Source organism: Ischnura elegans, chromosome 1, assembly GCF_921293095.1.
Source record: "Ischnura elegans chromosome 1, ioIscEleg1.1, whole genome shotgun sequence".
In the NCBI taxonomy this organism is placed as follows: Eukaryota; Metazoa; Arthropoda; class Insecta; order Odonata; family Coenagrionidae; genus Ischnura; species Ischnura elegans.
In genome coordinates, this window is record NC_060246.1 from 139,364,521 (window position 1) to 139,385,285 (window position 20,765).

The 20,765-nt window shown below is 40.0% G+C and overlaps 1 protein-coding gene across 1 annotated transcript in view; it reads left to right on the forward strand.

Annotated features, from left to right (window-relative positions):
- Positions 1–2,533: 2,533 nt before the first annotated feature.
- The window catches only part of LOC124165500 (bromodomain-containing protein 2), a gene marked incomplete at its 5' end in the record, with an annotated part of 47,330 nt that continues 29,098 nt past the window's right edge, over positions 2,534–20,765 (forward strand). Inside the window, one exon of the mRNA XM_046542978.1 lies at positions 2,534–2,876. Within this exon, the coding sequence (XP_046398934.1) occupies positions 2,534–2,876 (343 nt within the window). The remainder of the gene's footprint in view (positions 2,877–20,765) is intronic.

A 20,765-nucleotide genomic window follows, 5' to 3' on the forward strand; every position in this document is an offset into this window, starting at 1 on the left:
ATAATGGGATACGTCAAGTTCAGATACCCATACCAAATGAGGAATTTTGAAAAATACTCTCCTTTTAATTCAATCAATTTACTGTAACTAACTTTTTTTCGAGTTTTGATATGTATTCTTGAATTAGTTTGTACACTCATTTTCTGCTGAATTATTTTGCTGTAGTTTAGTCTCTGCTAAATGGATATGCATATAAAATTTTCTCGTCTATTCAATCATTAAATGCGCAGATAAATTGGTTTATGTTATAATTTAGGAATTAGAAAGCAATGATCTTTCGTAACATTCTACACAAAGTGATTTTCTTGCTATAACGTTCTCTTAATGATGTTGTTAAGCTTAAGTTACATATTTACAGAGTCAAATTACAACTATATAGTTGCAGGTGTAATGGAATAATTTACCCCTCCCTAAATCGTAATGTTTTGCAAAAAGCTTTTAAAAAAGTACGGTAAATAGTCTGTAGTTGATGTCGGCTTTTTTTACAACGAAACATATAGGATGAAAATAACTAAGTTGGATTAAATTTCGTATGAATACATCGAAGATTATGAATGCATTATGTAAATAAAAAAATAACGCACATGATTATAGGGGAAGCTTCCAGTAAATACCATGCATGTTTTTACATCCCTCACTTCAATGCAGTTTGCAACGACGACTTACAGTGATTGATTTGGACGATGATACAGCATCTTGTTGTACCGAGGGGTAGGCTAACTTAAAATATCGAAATGCTGCAGTTTGGTCTGAGAAGAGGAATTTTTTTTCCCAAAATTTTCCCTTTTCGGGTCTAATAAGCCAGTTGAAAATCATTGCAAGGCTAATTTTCCGTCTGTTAGAATACAATGTGCAAACTATAATGGACCTCTGGGTCCCCATTAATGGACCCTCGCGACATCACATTAGTAATTTACATAAATAAAACCAAAAAGATGCATCCCCATAGAACTAGGATAGAAAATTTTAAATTATGCAATAATTAAAGAAAGTATAAGGCTCATCGTTATGATATTAATTTTTCACCATTCCTAGGAACGGAAAGAACGATATTTTAATGCTCAGAATCATGCTGAAAATTCACGTGTTTCATCTTCTTCCAAGTACATAGTTACAATGACACGCACCTTTGTTTAATTTGGCATCCAAATTGCTTTAATTGACTGTCCAAAGTGATGCTTATTATAATATACTCATTTATAACGGTTTCCAATGCATTCTAATTCCAAAGCAATGCTAAGGGGGGATAAAAGTAATTCTACCCCTGACTTTAATTTTACTACTAAATTACCGTGCTAAATTTCCATTATTGCGTTTTCCAAGAGACTTTGATCAGGACGACTGCAGACGTTATCAGTGAAGAATTATCCGGGATGAAAATAAAATGAACAGCAGTAAGCATTTTTATGGTCCGTAAAAGTATAAGCCAGAATATTTTTTGAATGTAGTACAATAAAATGGAAAATATCTTTAAGCATTTGGTGAACATTACGTTCGACGCAAAAAAATACGTGCAGATTAATTCTTAAACGCATACTTTGTTTGAGGAAGTCCAGATGGAATAATGAAATAAGTATCCATGATTGTTATTCATGAAATAAGGGATAAATGCCAATAATGCCAAGAGTTTCTTGAAAAGAATCTTTGCCAGACGCCTCGAGTGCAATTCACCGTTGTAACAACCACGGGACGCCAGCCAAGTCCCACCTAGTGGTGACGGGCGTCCCTCACAAAAAAACCGCTCGAGCGTTGGAAGAGGATAAACTATAGCACTTCAGGACCGCGGAGATGAACAAGGAAGAGTTCTCGAAGGGCAAAACTGATCGGGGAGTTAAAAGACTCCCGCGTGAAGGGAGCTACCGGCGGTGGAGCGACATTAGGGGCGTGGCGGTCTCCTTCATAGGGGAAGGCAGCGAAGAGAAAGTGGGAGGGGGAGTAAAAAGAACTTACAAAGTAATCGTTCGCCGGAGAAGCAGGTTGGGAGAGGAGACCACCTTGTGGACGGATTTTTTTTATTTCCCTTTCGCATTGGCCTCGTCGTGCGGGATTGATGCGAGTAACTAGTCCACTTTGGCAAGCGGAACGCCGGGCGGAGGGGAATGGGAGGGTGGGCTGGTGGGGGAGGAGAAGGAGGAGGTATTGGGATCCGCCGGTGGGAGGGGGGAGAGAAATGATGCGGCGGACTAAAACTCTCTCGCAGCGACGGGCCCACAGCGCTCTCCATTTCTTACCTCCCCCGCCCCCTCCTCCCCTCCATCCCCCGTCTCCTCTCACTCTCTTTCTCTCTCTCTCATGTTGGCTCTCTCTCTCTCTCTCTCTCTCGCCCCCACCCACTGACGCGCCAAGCATTCTCTCACTACGTGTCGGCCGTCGCGGGCACCAGAGTTCTAAGGAGTCCACGGGCCAGAGTGCATCGTTCCCGGGAAAGTGGACGGCGAGAGAGTGGACGCCGGAGTTGTCGCGGTTTTCGGCGGCCCGACACAAGAGTTGGAGGATACCCGAGCCAAGTCCGAGGCTCGTTGAGTGATATTTGTGCGCCGACGATCGAGGAGTTCCATCGGTCCCGTCGGAGTCGGCGCGGTCCCTCGTGCGATTATCGGCGCGCCGAGAGTTGAAGTCTCCGGTGCGGGAGTTGAAGTCTCCGGCCCGCTGGGAAGCGTGCGATAGGAGTGCGGGTGGTTGTCGTCGCCGAAGAATTTGCCGCAGAGGACAGCGGTGGACGGGAACCGCCGCTCAAGAGCCCCCGGCGGATCGTGGCGTGCGAGTGGGAGACTTGGATGCGTCGGTCGCGGTGCGATGCGTAGACTGCGGCTCGCGTCGAAGGTGCTCGAGGTTTCCGACTGACGAAGCGGCGAAGGCGGAGCCGGACCGGGGAGGTAAGCAGTGTGGAGGGGTGAGCAGACGCTCTCGACGGCACGCCACCCAAGCAGAGATAATTATTTGTTTACTCTCACATTTACTGAAGTTGACATTCTCAGTGAAGCGTATTGTGTGATTTACGTTTATGCTTGAGATCTGAGGTTGCAGTTCCTTCGTTTCATATTAGCTCTAAACAATCCGTTTTCACAGGATTTGATGTAATTTTGCACCAATTAAGATAACAATGAGCTAATTACTTGGCAACATAACCTATTCGATACCTAATAATGACTCCAAGTAGCAGTATAGTAAAAGCCGCAGGCCTAAATGTCATTATTAAATTTAGAATTGCCGTAAATATTCACTTTTAGCCCTAAACTGGTCGCTAATCCTTGAGGTTTTGACAAGAGACGCCGTATACCTGCAGCTCTTTGCCGGAAATTTTAAAATTGCTCCCTTGGAACGGAGAAAGTCTCTTTCAAGTTGAATAAGCTCCACGTCATTTGGAAAAAAATGTCTCGGTCCGTAGGCTCCGTTCCAGTGTCTCACTGCCACATATTCAACGCGATCTCCCCTTCCCCGCCCTCCTTCCCCCGCAGCCCCTCTTTTGTGAAATTGAAAAGAGTAACAACCGTACAAAACCTATTAGGATAACTAGCAAATGGATTATTTAATCATTTTTCCGGGCACCATTGAGCTATTTGTTTGTTCTGAACTTTGATATCTATTTTGTACGTTGCCATTAATCGATGAAAATCAGTTCTATGGTGTGAGTTTTGCATTTCAAATGAGCTAAATAGGTAGTTGAGGTCCTATATTACTTAAGCAGGTATTATTTACGACTATTAATCGCTTTCGAGTTGATTTAGTGGTGTGGTGTTTTCTTGGATCGTATAAAAATACAATTAACAGATCTATCAGATCTGTCAGAGGAGATGACTTTCAAGGTTCTCACGTACGTGGAGGACTTGAGACAAAATTGCGTTAAAGATAAAAAAAATATAAGTAGCACTACTCGAATGGTACACTTTCATTTTCTCAAATTGAAAAATCTTTCGCCCTTGACTCAATTAATTCTGTTTTCCCTTTTCTAAGCGTCTGAGAGCGTTATAAGCTAATAATACACTTTACAGCACCCTCAACTTTAAAAAGCCTCTTGTACTATCTTTTAGCTCTGTGCTTAAAATATTGAAATCAAAGTTGAGGAGCTGAAATGGTCAGAGTTTGTCCATCTTATTAGCGGACTAGATTTAATTATGGGTCCCCAAGAGCAAATACGTGTTTTCGACGGTCCATTAAAGTGGTTTTCTTCCCAAAGTAGTGAGGAATCAAGCCCCGTCCACAGTACCGTGAGTTCAAGAGTCAAATTTGGCTACTGCTCTCATTCCAAACAAACGGCGAGTGGCCCTCCAAACGGTTGGCTATCTCGGGCGCCGCCCATGCCCGCGTGGACAAAATTTTGTAGGCCATGGAGTGGGAGGGGGTGGAGGTTTGGATGGTGAAAATAGCGGATCCTGGAGAGGCTGGAAGTAGGTGGGAGCAGGCTGGGTATGGGGAGTATTTTGGACGAAGAGGTCAGGCGAGTCCGGTGGAGAGCAAGAGAGAGAGGGAAGCTGGCGGCGAATAGGGAGAGGGGGGACTTCTTGGGGAGAGAGAGAGAAAGGAGAATTTAAAGGGCGAATAGGGAACGGGTTAGCATGGTAGCCTAGCGGGTTGAGCTCCAGGTTACCAACCAAAGAGTACTGGGTTGAAATCCCAGGTGAAGCCTGTGAATCTCCTAAAATAAAACTCCATCGTGGATGCTGAGGGGAAAGAAATGGCCACCTTACACGCAATGGGCGATTTTCAGATGCCCGTGAGTTAGTCTGGGGTGAGCTCCAGCCTTGATGATCGATAACGACCCTCCGGTACGGGTTGATTGAGTAGGGAATAGGATTTGGTCGGCTTGGTCATGGTATTTAGAGGAGGCGAGCGCCAATTAAGGTCGTTTGTGCCTTAGGGAAATCAGGGGAAGAATAGATAGAAACTCGATGTCAGCATTAGTCCACTCATGACTAAGGTACTCGAGTCAATCCGATGGACAGAGTACTGTCTTCAAAGTTCACTGCACTCAGCGCTTGAGCAGGGATCTAACTACCTCAAAAAAAATCTTCCCCTTGGTCGGGATTTGAAATCGGACCTATGCTAAGGAAGCTAACATTCTATGCCAGCGTATCGACTAGATACCCAATGAGTTTCGGTTGGGAAGCTTAGGCAGAAGGATATCGCCTTGCTATCGTATTATTTGGTCGGAGAAACCCGGAGGTTGTAGGGCGTGCGGAGGTGGTAGATCATGCCAATGACTGGACAGTGCTGGGCTGTCAAGCGGTTGAGAATGATAGGATGGGGCGCCGGGGAAGGGGAAATGGATCGCTAAGCGAGAGATCTGATCCCCGGTAGCAGTATGACGAGCATTCACCCGCGTGTCGGTCATGGGAGTTTAAATACTAGAGAATGGAGGAGAATGGATTGCGTGTGGTGAATAGGTATTCGCGTTCGGAATACTTTTTGATGCTTGAGGTAGCCGATTAGAAGCTTGGAATAGGCATTACCATGTGATTCTTGTGCCGATTATTATAGAGAAATGGGGTTTACTTCGAAACTATTGTCCGATAAGAAAGCTAATTCCTTTGATGCATTGAATAGTCCCGGTCGTTACACTGGTCATAACTCATGTCAGTAGCGATTATAAATTTTGCATAATCGAAATGAGGCTAAGAGTAAAAAAAAAACACAAAATCGAACCACATAAGCTAGCAAATATTTAAAAAGTATGTACTTTCATTTTAAACATCTATTTTATTCCGTATCTCTTTCATCTGTGCTGCTATTTTATATTCATGATTCCGAAAGGACAATTTGGAACGACCGGAACTAAGGTCATGTTTATATGAATTATACCTATATTTTGAGCGCTGTATATATGAGTGATTTATTACATCAATTACGGTTACACCTTTTCCAGAATAACCAAGGTATTAATTAATCAATTTAAATGGATAAGCTACATGGCTAAAATGGCATTTAATTGAAAAATTTATGAGATGCTCAATGAATGATTGGTGTCCTAACACCGCCCGCCACACACCTTGGGGCGTCTTGCGGCGTAGTCTCTAAATGTAGGTGAATGTGGATCTCATTTCAACACATTTTTATTTGCCATGGGCGTGAGCTGGTCGCTTTCAAATATTTGTGTTGAATCAATTTCATGAAAGAAGACTCCTACCAACTTTACTCAATTGCAAACAAATTGGCATAACTAATCATTTATGATAAAAACGAAGAAAATATTGGGTAATTTTTCTATTTAATTTTGTTTTAATTTGCAAAAGAGGATTAATTTTCATTTAGCGCCACCCAATGTAGACGACAGCCAATGCAATCAATTCTGTCTTTACTCATTACGTATTTGAGCGGCTCCGTTTGAAAAAAAATTGCTAAGTCGGTTTATGATTCGTAGAGAATAAGTATGAGATCTAAACGTGAAGGTGCAGAAATGCGAAAATGTTATCGATTAACCAAAGTCAAAGAGAAGAGAAGATTCCCCCTGCCCCGAATATGCCAAGTGGAGGTGAAAATTATGGCCGGTCCTTAGGATGCTTCTTTCTTTTTTACCCGCACTGCCGAGCATCCAGCCCCGTTCAGTTCTTAGAACGGGTTTTTGCCTGGCAACATCATTGCCCACGAGGAAGAGCCACTAGCTGGCAAGTAAATTTGTAACGGTTACAGTATATTTTAATGTCAGATGACTATCGAATATGATTAATCATTTCCTTTTAACAAGCTACATGAATAAATGAACAAATATTTTTATCTGTCGTATCAAAATAAATGCAACTGTAAGAGGTTATTGTATCGATTTGGCAAAAAACAACTATTTCATTATCATGGTGTTTATTTTTATTCCCATGAAACAAAAAGGCATCATTTAAGAGGCTGGACTCATTGTCAGTTCTTTCATACATGTGAAGCGTAAACTGAGTTGATTGATTTCAATCTCCCTTGATTCCCTCCTCAATATCCTTATTGATTCATCTTTGCCATGCATATTAGAATATACGCTATAATTATTTATACGAATGCATTTTTATGTCCTTGAATATCGATAATTTCAGTATTAAAGAATGTTTTGTTCCTCATATTAGTCTATGATCAATTTTAACAGTTTACCGAAGATTTAGCTCTAAAGGCGAGTTTTTTAGCTTTCAGCTTCTATATTTTGCGTTTTCATTTTTATCTTAGAAAAGAAGGATTAGATTATTAAACACAGAAATTATATTACTGGGTAAGATTTTGGACGCAATTAACCACTTTACCCGCAGGCGAAAAGCGAACAGCCAATGCAATTAATCCTGTCAGAAATGTTAAGGAATATTTCAACTAATAAAAAAAAATGAACTTCTCTAAACTTTGCATGTATAATGACTAGGAAAATCAATGAAATGTTTTTGTTGATTGCATTATTCACTACAAACTTTCTATTAACAAATCTTTATGCCACCATAAAGGCAGGCTTTTAATAAATTTTTCAGGCAGGTTAAATGAATATATAATGTTCGATAATGGTTCTATTTTGGGATCTTTCGTTTCAATTTTTCATCGTAAATGATATGCCTATTTGATGCTAATGTTGCAATGACATTGCAGCGTTCACCTGCAAATATGCTATACACATTATTCAATTATCTCCATTCCAGTTGAATGTAATGTTGAGGCTGTCTTGAAATATGGGAAGGCGGGGGGGCATATAACTTATTTATAGCCTTTCTTTAAGTGATTGATCAACAATAGAGAACAGCCTTAAGGTTTATAAACTTACAGATAGTTTTACGCCAGAAAACACTTATTGATGAAAAATGATCTACTTCGGAATGAGCGCCGCAAGTTTTTATTCACTATAATTAGTTATTTTATCAATATAAGTACCTATTCACATGTATAATAAAAAGCTCCTGTAATCAAAATTTAAAAAAATATCATATGCAGCTAAATATATTTGCAATTGAGAAGAAACAATGATAGCAATCTTCTGAGTTTCGAACCCCACCATATCTCGTCGCAGTCAAAGATTTATCTTCATCTAGCCACTTTCAATATACTAACCAAAAGAAATACTTACATCCATAATTTTTTTATTCACTTTGTTCTTTCTAAAATTACCGTCAATTTTATCCTCACTGCGAGGCAATTTGAGAAAGCTTGCTGATATGTGGCAAAAATTTGCCGATTGGCCGTTTATACACATTCTGCTTACGGTAGCAATCGATTTTTTAGCAAATTTTATCACATCGTACTTACCTTTTACTTGATAATCCATCGAAGCTTTCGCGAATAGATGAATTTCAAGGCGTATAGATGGCATATTAAGATCAGATAGGAAGGAGATTTTAAGTGTCCGCTTGGTCTTTATGAGATTTTCTCGGTTCTGAAAAAGTGATTCCCATTGAGACCTACGATTACATTTCAGCGTAGATAAATAAGTGAATGGAAACCCTCAATACGAACGGGAGTGAAGGGTTTTTGGAAAGAGAATTGGTAAAGCATGAAAACATGTCCCATAAAATGTCTTTTTATTTTCCATGACTTTTATGATTATGGAATAAAATGATGGGCGTGAGATTTAACTAATCGTAACGATTCTTCCACTGACACTCAACTTGTATGTCTTGTACTTTCAGTTAGCCTTATAAAGATTTAAGGGCTAAATTTAGGGCTAATGCTATCCACTTTCCTTTAGAAGTACAGGCTTATAAAATCGTATTTGTAGAATATTGGAAGCCGTGAAATGTTATTTTTCCTCACAAATATATCTTTAAAGCATTTTAACCTAAGTAAATTGCTCAATTAACACTAAATGAGAAAAAAATTACGCAAATCGCGATAAATTACAAATGGGTCAAGGAAATAAGAATGAAAAATAACTTACTGGCAATGCTTCTGGATTTCAGCGAGAAATTACTCTTCCGTTTACTCGTTTTTACCTGTCCTTTAAATAATTAAAATAATTTCCCGGTCAATTAGAGAGCTATCAAATAATATAACTTCCACTTTTATCCTATTGGTTCTTATAGTTCAAATTTCTGCGCTCGGGTAATGGAATTTCGACCCTGGACCCACCTACCGACAACCCAACGCTCAATCCCCTGGGTCACCACGCTCCCCAAGTTCTCTCACTTACTTCGTAGCTCAATCCTAAGGTTTGTGTGCATCGTGGAGGGTACTGCTCGCCTCGGACTAAGCCTCAGTCGTGCGAGTAACACACATCCACGATAGGGGGCGATTGCCTTTCCATGGGCCACCTCACAATCCGAGGTTTTTTTGGGGGGGTGTCCACCCACCAGGCCAACATGCTCCCCATATAACCTCTCCGTCTATCAACCAAGCTCCCAACATCATACTTACTAATTTATAACAGGCTATTTGCTTCCGGGAAACACTCGGCTCCACGTCCTGGATTTTTCTCCGCGTGCTCGCGAAGCACCTGGACCTCGGGGGGTGGGATGGAGTTCCCGACATCTCCCGCGGCGTCGGCGGCGGCGAGTGTGACAGCAGAGGGCGATGAAGGGTGAGGAGCGGGAATGAGCGGAGAGATAAGGGATGGAAATGGCTGGTCGAACAGAGAGGCTGGCGGTGGGTGGTGGGCGTGGGAGCGAGGGCAAAGTGGGGCGAACAGGGATCATCTCCCCGGCGACATTCCACATTCCCGCGCCCTCCTGAAATCTCCTCTTCCGCCCACTCCGTCCCCGGCTCACCCGTCCATACTCCCGTCCGTGAATTGGACAAAAAACTCACCATTCGAACGAAGACCTCTCTCTCTCTCTTTGCGTGGGGGGATGGGTTGACGAGGTGTCCAAATAGAATGGGGAGAGGAGGAGGTTTGAAGCCTTGGGGCAAGATGAAAGAGTCAAAATCCTGAGCGAACGATTTTGATGGAACGGAATAAAAAGAAGATCGCCGGCGAGTCTTTTGAGATTCGGCGAGTCTTTGTGAAGAGATTTCTCGATAAAATAAACCTGGGCTCCGCTATTCCACTGATTGGATTCCCGTGCGACGTGCTTCCGTAGCTTGGTCGTCCTCGTTCACCTGTATTCAATATGTGGAATGATGCGATCAAATTTTATTTTGATGGGAGTAAAAAGATCTTCAGTTTTCTCATAACGACTCTCATAAGACGAAGTGAAAGGGTAAATAAATGGGATTTTTCTAAAAATGGTGGTGCGTTTATATACAAGTTAAGACATGTGTGTACTAGAAACGGAAAATATTTTGCAGTAGAAACGTGCCACTACTGCATTACAATAGTGAATATCATTGTAATAATGGTAGTGCATCGTCAAATTCACCACAAATCACTTGAAAATGGTAATGAAACAAGGATGGCAATATCTGTCAATAGTATGAATGAATTAGAGACAGGAACAAAAACTAAGATAGCATTCATATTTTCCATGGAAAAAATACATCATTGACCTATCTATTTTTTGATGATAAGTTTTCCTATTTCCGAACGAATACAGAGGAGATATCATATTTAATTCTAAAGCCTTCATGATTTGTCGCTATTTGAAATAGACCAACGCCCGTGGTTTGGACTTTAAAGGTTTAGTAATTATTTGCTAGGCTCAATAACGAGTTGATGAACTGTGACATCAAAAGAGAATAAGTTTAGCCACGATACATTTTCTCATTGGTGACTATTGTATTTCCCAAAATATGTACAATTAAGTGGTAGACCAGAAGTTCTCGTACCGTTCCAATGAGGTCAGTACACAAAGGGACAATTTGAACACGCTGAATACCTGTTTGACCGGCAAGAGTTTGCTGCAGAAACAAGTATTATTATGTGAATGGTCATAATTAAGTGTAAAAAATTTGCTTTTGACATAATAATAATAATAGTAATGATATTACCAGATAATAGTAAGGCATTACCTCCGTTTTCCCCTGGACGATTGGTTGATGGGAGTAATTAACCTAAATAAGTTTTTGATTAATGTTGATACACCGTATAGCATTTTAAATGCCTTCCAATTGGAGGGTTGGATATTTATATTCATCCAAAAATGGAGAATTAATAATGGAATATGCGCGACTATTTTGCAGAGGAATTTCCGAATATACTTCCTTGGAAAATTGGCACTCATTAATCGCTCTCGAAACGGGAATGCATGGCCGATTTATCATCCTTAATTTGATTTTACGCTTCTGCATTCGAGTGCGCGACGGTGTAACTTGTCATTAGTGCTTAATTTTGTATGTATGGCCTTATTGTTGTAAGTATGGCCTGAAATGAAAGTTACTGGGTACAAGAAACGAGGCCAACGTGAGCGTATTAAAAACGAAAAAGATATTGCAGTGGTAACAGAAAGAACCCAAAATTGAAAAGGGTTTAACTCACTCGTATGTTCTAATATTCGTTCTAATAACTCGTTCATTCAAATACCAGGCGGCACGTTGTTGATTAATGTCAAATTGAATTCAAGCTTGAAGAACTCCGAAAAAGGATAAATGACAATGTGAGAAAAATAATGGAGATAGAAATTGATAAGACTCACTGTGTACACTTTTTCATTAAATTATTTACTATTCAAAAGGTGTTTCAATTATCTTTTGACGATTATTAAATCGAGTTATGAAATGAAATTCCTATGAAGTAGACATCCAATCCATCCTCTCATGCTTTAACAAATACCCGCCCAGCATTCAAGTTACGATGCAGCCGTGTCGATTTCGTAACGCTAGGACTGCCAGGGAGGGTGATTTTGTTTATAGTGGCCCTAATGTGAGGGGTTGCCTCTGTAGAAAGTTTTGAAAGATATCTATTTTTGTATTTCGTGATGAACACCTGACTCAAAAGAAGCAATCGATTGTCACACCTAGCCCTATGATGTGGGGACTACCGATTTGCCTGACACTTTATGAAGCAATATATCTTCTGGGCCTTCGTATTCCTAACGCAGCGGAAATAGGATTTTTATTTACCCACATATCGTGGATGTAGTAATTCTTACTCACCCCAAGAAAACGCTTCACCGGTATCAAATTGCTGACGGCTACTAGTGAGTTTGACGACCTGGGTCAAAATTTGCGGACGCACGCATTCTTCAGACAGCTGCTAACTACCTCGCTAAGCAATTCCATATATCACGGAGAGCACGATAAAATCGTCTATGTTTATCGTTTAGCGTGTTCCAAAATTTCCATCGAATCCTTGGAAAGCGATAGCAAAGTTATAGATAAATGCACCCATGTAGGTCATTAGCATAGGCACTTATGCCTCCTGAGAAAGGAGAGGTGAAAAAATATAATGCATAATAAGAATAATAAGAAGGGAAATAATGGCGATAAAATCAATTTAAAAAAGTGATACATCACAGTATTTAGCCAAAGAAGGCAATTCTAACGAACTTTAGGCATGTTGGAATCAACTATCATTACGTAATACATCATATTCAGGATTTTATTAATTAAATGAAGGCATTTCTTGCGTAAAGAAATCTGAAAAGTTTTCCTTAGCTAGTGAGGATAATAAATGATATTAATTGCGCTTGAAATTCTATGACTGGCAAGAGTGACAGTTTAGTTTTGGATAAAAACTCTTTAATTTTCTTTGGAGGTAGCCGTAAATTGATTTGAAGAAAAATATAAGTTATTTCATTTTCTAGCTATTCATTATAATACAAAATAAATAGCCAGAAAAAGCTTTAATTAAAGGATTGACGTTAGTTAAGACGAGGTCAAGCGAGAGGTGGTGAAGTTTAGTGTAGCATTTCACTGCGGTGGATTTTGCAGTCGTGAATATGAAGGCAGAAAACAGAATGTCAGTGAAAAATGCTTACTATTCACTACATTCTGAGTCCGATTCCCGATCACGAAGGAAATTTGCGTCATGAATGTTTCGAAAAATTCAGGAGTGGGTGGTTGTAATCGATTTTACTAGATAGCTTTGTGATGAGTTATGTTCATAATGGAGAATGAGGTCGGTTAATTTTAGTGGTCCTCCAAAAGTTTCAAGTAGTTAAGAAAAATTAATCGACTCACAATCAGTAATGGTGAGAGTCCATAGACCTAAACATTCACCTGTATACGAATTACAATTATTCAAATGTAGGGTCTATTCTATGATTGTTTCGCGAAAATTCGAAAATTATTAAATATTTTCTGCATTTAACGTTTTGCCATCTATGAAGGAAATAAGTATGGAAATAAAATATCAAATGTAAAGTTCCTTTAAAGTTAAGTTTATGGTTATTTATATAGATACATGATAATTATTCAGTCTTTATCAAATAAATATTTTATCGAAAAGTGATATTAAGTAATGTCATGCGTTTCTGTCGGTTTCCGCAGCGGTATCTGCTAAAAAAAGAAAGCATTCCTTAAAATATCTATTTCACCATCTCTTGCTTCGTAATAATGACGTTTATCGATGACTTTCAAGCCTGTAAGGCTTCTCCTGAAACTGGAAGGTTGTTTGAGTATCAAATTTTAAAATTTTCAACGCTGTAGAAACACGCTTTGCGTCCTCATAATCAGCGGCTCTCTCTACTGCTCCTCTGTTTTAAGGATGCAAATATTTCGAATTCATCTAATAATGATGTCGTAGGAATTAAGTAAATTCATTTAAAGGCGATTACACACCTTCAGGAATAAGTTTAAATATTTATTATCTGCTTCCAATTTTCAGGCATTCCACGAAATTATTGAAACCTTAGTGAGTTGCGAATTCACTATTTCCAGGAAATGATAAACGTGAATGTAGGCCATTGCTTTGGACGTATATTATGCAAACGATATGCTAGCACCTCTCATAGGGAATACTTGACAACATACATTTATGTAGTGGCGTACATCGGTGGAAGGTACCATACGTTTGTTGAAAACTTTAATGAACCATTAGCCTGCAGTTATTAATTTTACAGGCTAATAATCTACTATGAAGTTCAGAAATATGAACTAATTGTACGAAAAAGAAAGCGTAAGCTCACGTCTATCGTTTTTAAGTAATAATCCATTCCTAATGCATTACCAATGGAGCAATGAATAATGAATACTCTCACGACAGTTATCAGAAAACAGGAGACAGCTCTCTGTGGCTGACGACCTCTTTGCGTTTATAATATATCACCTTAAGCGTATTTTCTGCAGAGCAGGAATATAAATTGACTCGATGGGATAGAAAATTTACGCTAGTCGTCTTTTTTCTGAGTTCACATTCTATGATGCGTATTTTATGTCCTGTTGCCCAGTGGGTCGCGAGTGTCACGCCCTTCAGACAGGAACCTATCCTTACTTTCTCATGTTCACCAGAAATCCCACTTCAGCCGGGGAATAAGTGGCCTCAGGAGAATAAGTTGGCAAAGAAATTGTATTGACTTTATTATTAGGTTTTTAAATCGAAAGCAAGCTTTAAACTCGAATTCATTTGTATGTAAGCAGAAATGCATCATTCATGTGCAGTAAATGAAGAAAACCTTCGTGCTTGTTATTTGATTCATTTTACTTCCCACATTTTTGTCTTCTCTCACTCAGTTCACTTTCGAATTGTAAATGTACGCACTTATCTGTACGTGTTTGTTAAAAAATAATTTTGAAGTATTTTTTTCTGAGCATGGTGCTCTACACATATTACCCGAAACAACACGTAGCAAGCAATTCGAGAAAATGTGGAGTTTATAACTCGTGTTCGTAATATCTACTTATTTCGTGCATGGTTAGGAATGCCAAACATATATTAATTAAAAAAATAAAATAAAATAATCCTATAAGTCACCTGAAATATTATTGGTAATCGTCTAGTTGAAGGAAAATTCAAAAAGAGAATAAGTAACAACGCTGTATAATTGATACCTTATTGTTAGTGTCATAAATTAACCCTCACTCATAAACATTATAAGCAATAGTAGCGAGCGTGACTTGGTGGAAATCCTTTATCGCAGTAGCTGAAGGAATAAAAACTTGGCTTGTTGAAAAGGTGATTCATTTTGTTCGACCATGGTTTCGTTATAGCGTAATACCTTGAAACTGTTACGCTGTAACGAAAACATGGTCGGACTAAATAAATAACCCTGTGAAAATGAAAAGTTTTTATTCCTTCAATTTCTATCGTAAAAATTAACCTACCTCAAAGTATGGGGAAATTATTTGCTCGTTTCGTTTATAAGAACAATCGAGTTTCTTCGGATAGCTGCATTTCTCTCATAAGTTCTGTAGCGTATGCCTTAACACACACTTCCCGAGCGTGAGCAATTGGACTAACTGTTGCTTTGGGTGGAAATACGTTCCGCTGCCAGAATACAAATGGACAATCGAGCGGAAATTATTAACGGTCACTCCCCATCGTGTCGTCACTCCTCACTCCAAACACCCGAGGAACGATTACGGCGTCACTCTCCCGCCAGGCAGCAAACACCTTCGGGGCATGCGACGGTCACAAACCTCGCCGCATAAGGACTGGAGAACAATCCAACAATTATCTTGTTTCCTCCGAGAATGAAGGCTTAATCGTTCCTTTATGCTTGTATATGGAGACGAGAAATTCTCTCGCTACGTGATTTCATTTACAATTAACGCTTGACCATCGCATCTCTATTCGCCAACCGGTATACATATAACTCCTCCTCCCCCTCGCTGTCTGGTTGTTCCTGCATTCCCCTCCCATATTGCCTCCCCTCCTTCGATTCTGTTTCCCCTCCTTATATTCCCCTCCCCTCTCTCTCTCTTTTAAAAGATACCTCCCTCCTTCCGCCCCCCTCCCACCTCTCCACCTGCACGCTCTCCGTAACGGTATCCTATGGTTGTGTTATTTTTTTAAAGAACTCCTTCCCCTCCTTCGAATCCGCAGTCAATTGAAAGCCCGTACGACCTTCGGCTCCCGTTCTTGTCCTCGCCCGCTACATATCCTCCTTTTCATCCGCTCGCCTCGCCACGCCATCCCAATTCCTCCTTCGGCTGGACACGCCTCCCGCGGGCGAACCAGTTCCTTCTCTCCTCAATTGTCATGTCGACAATCAGGGCCCGCTGATGGATTTTAAACGCAACATTTCGACTGGGAAGTATGCATACATTTCCAGTTTCCATCCTACACAGCTCACGTTCGAGTTGTCTTTCATTAACATTCAATTTTGGAGATGCTACACATATGTACTTACAATGTAGGAATTCACTCGGATTCCTTGAAAAAGGGTTGTGACCACGAATACAATCTTATGAGGGCCACTCCGTGAGGCTGATGCGCACTTGAATAGAACACATTGAGTGCCATGAGGTATTTTAAATGGAGCTAAAAATATTGGCCCATCGGAGGATATAAAGGCTAATAATGAGATAAATACTTCGTCATGAATTATCACGGAGTGCAATATTTAATACGGAAGGCAACTAAGGCGGAAGCAGATGACACCGTCTTGCTATTGATACCAATACGCCATGAACGTGGTCATCACTTCAATGGGTTAAACATTAATTGTTGGCTAATGAAGAAACAGCAACTGATGGGAACGTATCTACATTTGTGAAATAGCTCAAAATAAATAATGCTTTTCAACATTTCATTAAGCAATGGATATAAAAATTTCAATCAAAATCATTTAGACACAGGCTCTAGAAATACTTTAATTTAAAACGTTGGATTTTACATATTGAATTCCAACTTTCTTTTTCATTCTTTCTACACTTAATTCTATTACCTATTATTTACACAGCTAGCGTTAGGATGAAATTTTCACCAAAATGTGAGTGCCTTCCGTAATTCGTATTGCGCACCTAAGTAACCATAAAAATTAAACTGCAATAAGAGAGATGCACAAGCTGAGCCCATTGAGTACTACCCAGTCCTCAGTACCTGAATAAATATATTTATGTATCCCCTATTGGTATGGATAAACAATGTACACAGTCCTTTATTTACAACCGGGGTGTGTGATCTCAATCTATTAAAAAAAGAAGAGGTTCACTCTTAGCCCTATCTCTGGATTTTAGTCAATCGATAGAAGTCGATCTCTACGCAAAAGATAATTTTTACATGCATAAATAAATGTCTTTTTTAGGGGAACTGTGTCCATCATGTGTTTCTAAATATTTTTTAAAAATTATCTGATTTCAATCCCCACGTAATGAAATTATCTCTTTATGTTTCCAATTATATTTTTTCGGATCTTTTTCGGGCGTTTTCATTTTTCCAATTCCCTCAGAGAAAGGGTGATTGGGGAGATGGCCTGAAGACCTGATTGCAAGCCCATAACCCGCCTTTTCTACTCATTCCGAAACCAGCCATTCTACAGAAAAATTCACAGGGCGTCCTCAATTTCAAATCGACTCCGATTCGGAATACTTGATCTATTTTCGAACATTGGGGAACGGTACATACATTCCACGCCACCCGAAACCCCTTTTTCAAGTCCCAAAACTTCCTCCTTCGAGTACCTTCAGGATTTGGTGAAGTTTTGTGCTCGTGAGCTTCCTGAGAATACTCACCCTCGCTCGCCATTAGTTTTGTATGGCTAACGGTGGCGCTTCCTCCTCATTATTCGAAAACTTTGTATGAGATTAATTCTTGGACCTAAAAAACACTCAGAGCCATGATCGGTGTCTCATCGTATAAAATCCAATGCCCAGTTATAGTATCGTCCATTGGCTATGGTTCGACCTTTATATCCCGTGAGTCATTTTAATGCATTGATTTCCCGCAAGTGAAAATGTTCAAAATCTGAGGTTTCACTCGTAGCGATTTTATCCGGCGTGAATTTTTATTGTGGAATCCTTCCATGCCTCTCCCTGACAACCTGTGTGCGTGAAGGGATTCCTATGAGGTAATTGCATGCTAAGGAATCCATCACGACAATAAGTAATGATAGAATCCATCACGAAATAAGACTGGGATTCAGCTAGGGTCCTGCAATCACTAATTATATTTTGCAGACTATCAAATTTCGCCGGAAATGTTTCAATTTTCAAATCTTGAGATTATCGCTAGTGCTATAGCATTCGAATTTGATCTCATTCGAGAGAATCCGGGATTCAATCCAGTTAATATGATATTCGTGATATCTTTTAGTTTATGATCCTGTCACTACGTAGGAAACGTATGTTTTTCTGCTCGGTGAGAGTAAGTTCATTAGGAATTGATTTAGTGCATCCTAATCATCAATGATCAATTAATTCAGCAAAAGCAATAATGAAAATATATAAAATATGCATACCTAAATGTATTACTTACTTCTATTTTAAAGTTCCATTGGTAATTATTATGACCTTTTTATTCATTAATTTTCTTTCATGTTCACCTATCTTTAAACAAGAGCGGTTATTCACCTATGTAACTCTTAATTGACGTATATTTGTGAGATTTTCCCATAATTCTGCCAGTTTTTAGCTTCATGTATAATTTAAGATTTATGATTGTGTATTTGAAAATTATTTTTTATTCGTTTTCTGGCAATGCCAGTGGGTACAATTCCATGATTGTTATAATCAACATTACAAGGCATATTAGCGCTGCTAACATGTCAAAAATGTATCAATCCTTCATCAACCATGGGAAGGATTAGGGCTTTTGGGAATAAATTGTGGGAATTTGCATAAAATCGAGGATTACCCCGGAAGGACGGGACGAATGGAAACTGTTCACATGTCTTTCTGACAAAGAGACCACAAGCGCTGAGGTAGAACGCTCCAAAAGCCTCTTGGTTTTCCCAATTCCCCTATTCTCTCTCCTTTTTTTCGTGTCCCTTCACCCCTTTCCCCCCTATCTCCCCTGAAACACGATTCACGGCTCGTCATAGCCTCCTTCTCCTCCCCTCCCCATCCCATCGCCAATCCCACCGCCAAGACAACAGTCTCCGCTTCCCCCCGCGCCTTCCGCCGACTCGTCCTCATTCCTCCCCATCCAGTTCCCAGCGCTCAACTCTTCGGTCCAATTTCGCGGTGTTCCGCGCCTCTCGTGATCAAGCGACACGTCTCCCGTTCACGATGCGAGTCACGTGCACGGGTATATGGAGCGACCGGGATGGGGGAGGGGTGTGGGGGGAGGAGGAAGAGGGGCGGAGACAATGAGCAGTTGGTGGGGGGGAATAGACACAGAATGCGGGCTGGGTGCTGGGGCTAACCCACTCCATTTATCGCCAATAACACTTTCTAACTCCGCGCCGCGGACGACGGCATTTCGCCTAGAGGAGAGGTACGTCTGCGTCGGCTCCTCACGGTGGAGCTTGGCCCCTCCCTTCCAATGAGATGAGAGAACTTGCCGGGGCATTGTTCCCTGCACCCTTGCTGATGTTTTCCCGAGGGAAAAAATAATCTCTGTTGGACTTGACTTTTTCCCGGTAAATAGTGGCAGTAAATTCTTATCGAGATTTCAGCCGGGTAATCTTCTCAATCTTCATCGCTGCTGACAAGTCGATTAAATCCATTTCCCGAGAAGAATTTACTACCAATAATCTCTGTTGTTTTCCCGAGGCTAGTGTTGCGACGCGTCGCATTGAACATGTCAAAAAAATGCTTAAGCGACTTTGGGGAGGGTATTGTTTTCCATATTCAGGGAGGACATAATGTAAAAAAATATACAATTAGGATAAGCACCGAAAAGGAACATATCTGTTGATACCGTTGAATTATTTCCTTGAAATCATGGCGAAGAATTCCGTCGCTAGATTCCATTTCATCAATTCCATATGCATAGTGCATGCGCTTCACATACCTATAGGTTTAATATCTTTGGATTTCCCTTAGAGGATACCATAAAATTTTAATTTCCTTGAGAGTTAATAGGTACGTAATAGGACCCGAAAAGTGTTCTCAAAAGAATGACTCTAATCCGCCCCAGTGTGAATAGCCATAATTAATAGCCCCGTTGTATTGACGTGATTAGCGGGCAATTGGTAAACGTAGTATTGTCATGGTCTGGTGAGAAGTATATGATAACATCGGTAAATGCTGCTATTAATCAGACTAACTTTTGTATATCCTTTGCTCAAGATGAGATAACTTGACACGTGCATTGCTGCTAAAATATTTTCACGCACATCATTATTATATTATTATTAAAGACGAAATCATTATTGTTATAACAATTTCGTCTTTAATTCTTTCGCCTAAAAACGGCTGATAAATTAAGAAAGATAAGCTTATATTTATCAGCCGAATTTAGGACTATATAGTCCTTTCTTACAAATTGATGTACTCGTGTATACATTCATGCCCTGAGTGGGAGAAAACTCATCCTGGTGAGATTCGAACCCGCGACCCCTGGATTTAGGACTTTGCCTCGCCGCCACTGAGGCCCGCATTATTGTAAGGTTAGGTATTATCCTCTCCTAATTTAAGGTGATTTGAATCAGTTATGTAAGTTGCAGTATATATTTTGCTGATGAACTTCAATTTCATGAATTTTAGTGGCCGAGATATTCAACCCTGAAAAACAATTTAGCTGATAAGACTCACGGTATATTATTCATGCATTTCCCGTGATGCAGTAGGCGAAGGTAGAACTAAGACTCTGGAGTGGTGAATGATGTAAATACATGAATAAATGTCAAAAGATCCAGGTCATCATTCGTGATACTGCTCGCTAATCAGTGCGCCATCGCTGGGTTACTGATTTTAAACAATTCTTAGCATAATTATGAAAATCATTGATACTCAACGAGAGGACTTAATATCTTAAAGATTGGATCCGGGACCCTTAGATCCACGACAAGGCGCTTGCCCTCTAAGATCAGAGACTATACCAATTATGTGGAGTTTACATTTGGTGGAATTGGTATTTCATGAGAAATATTTCAGAATTGAGTTCATCGCCCTGTGTCATAAAAATTCCACGGAATGGCAAAATTGCCGAATGGCATATAATCTTCATGCTGGCTATAAGA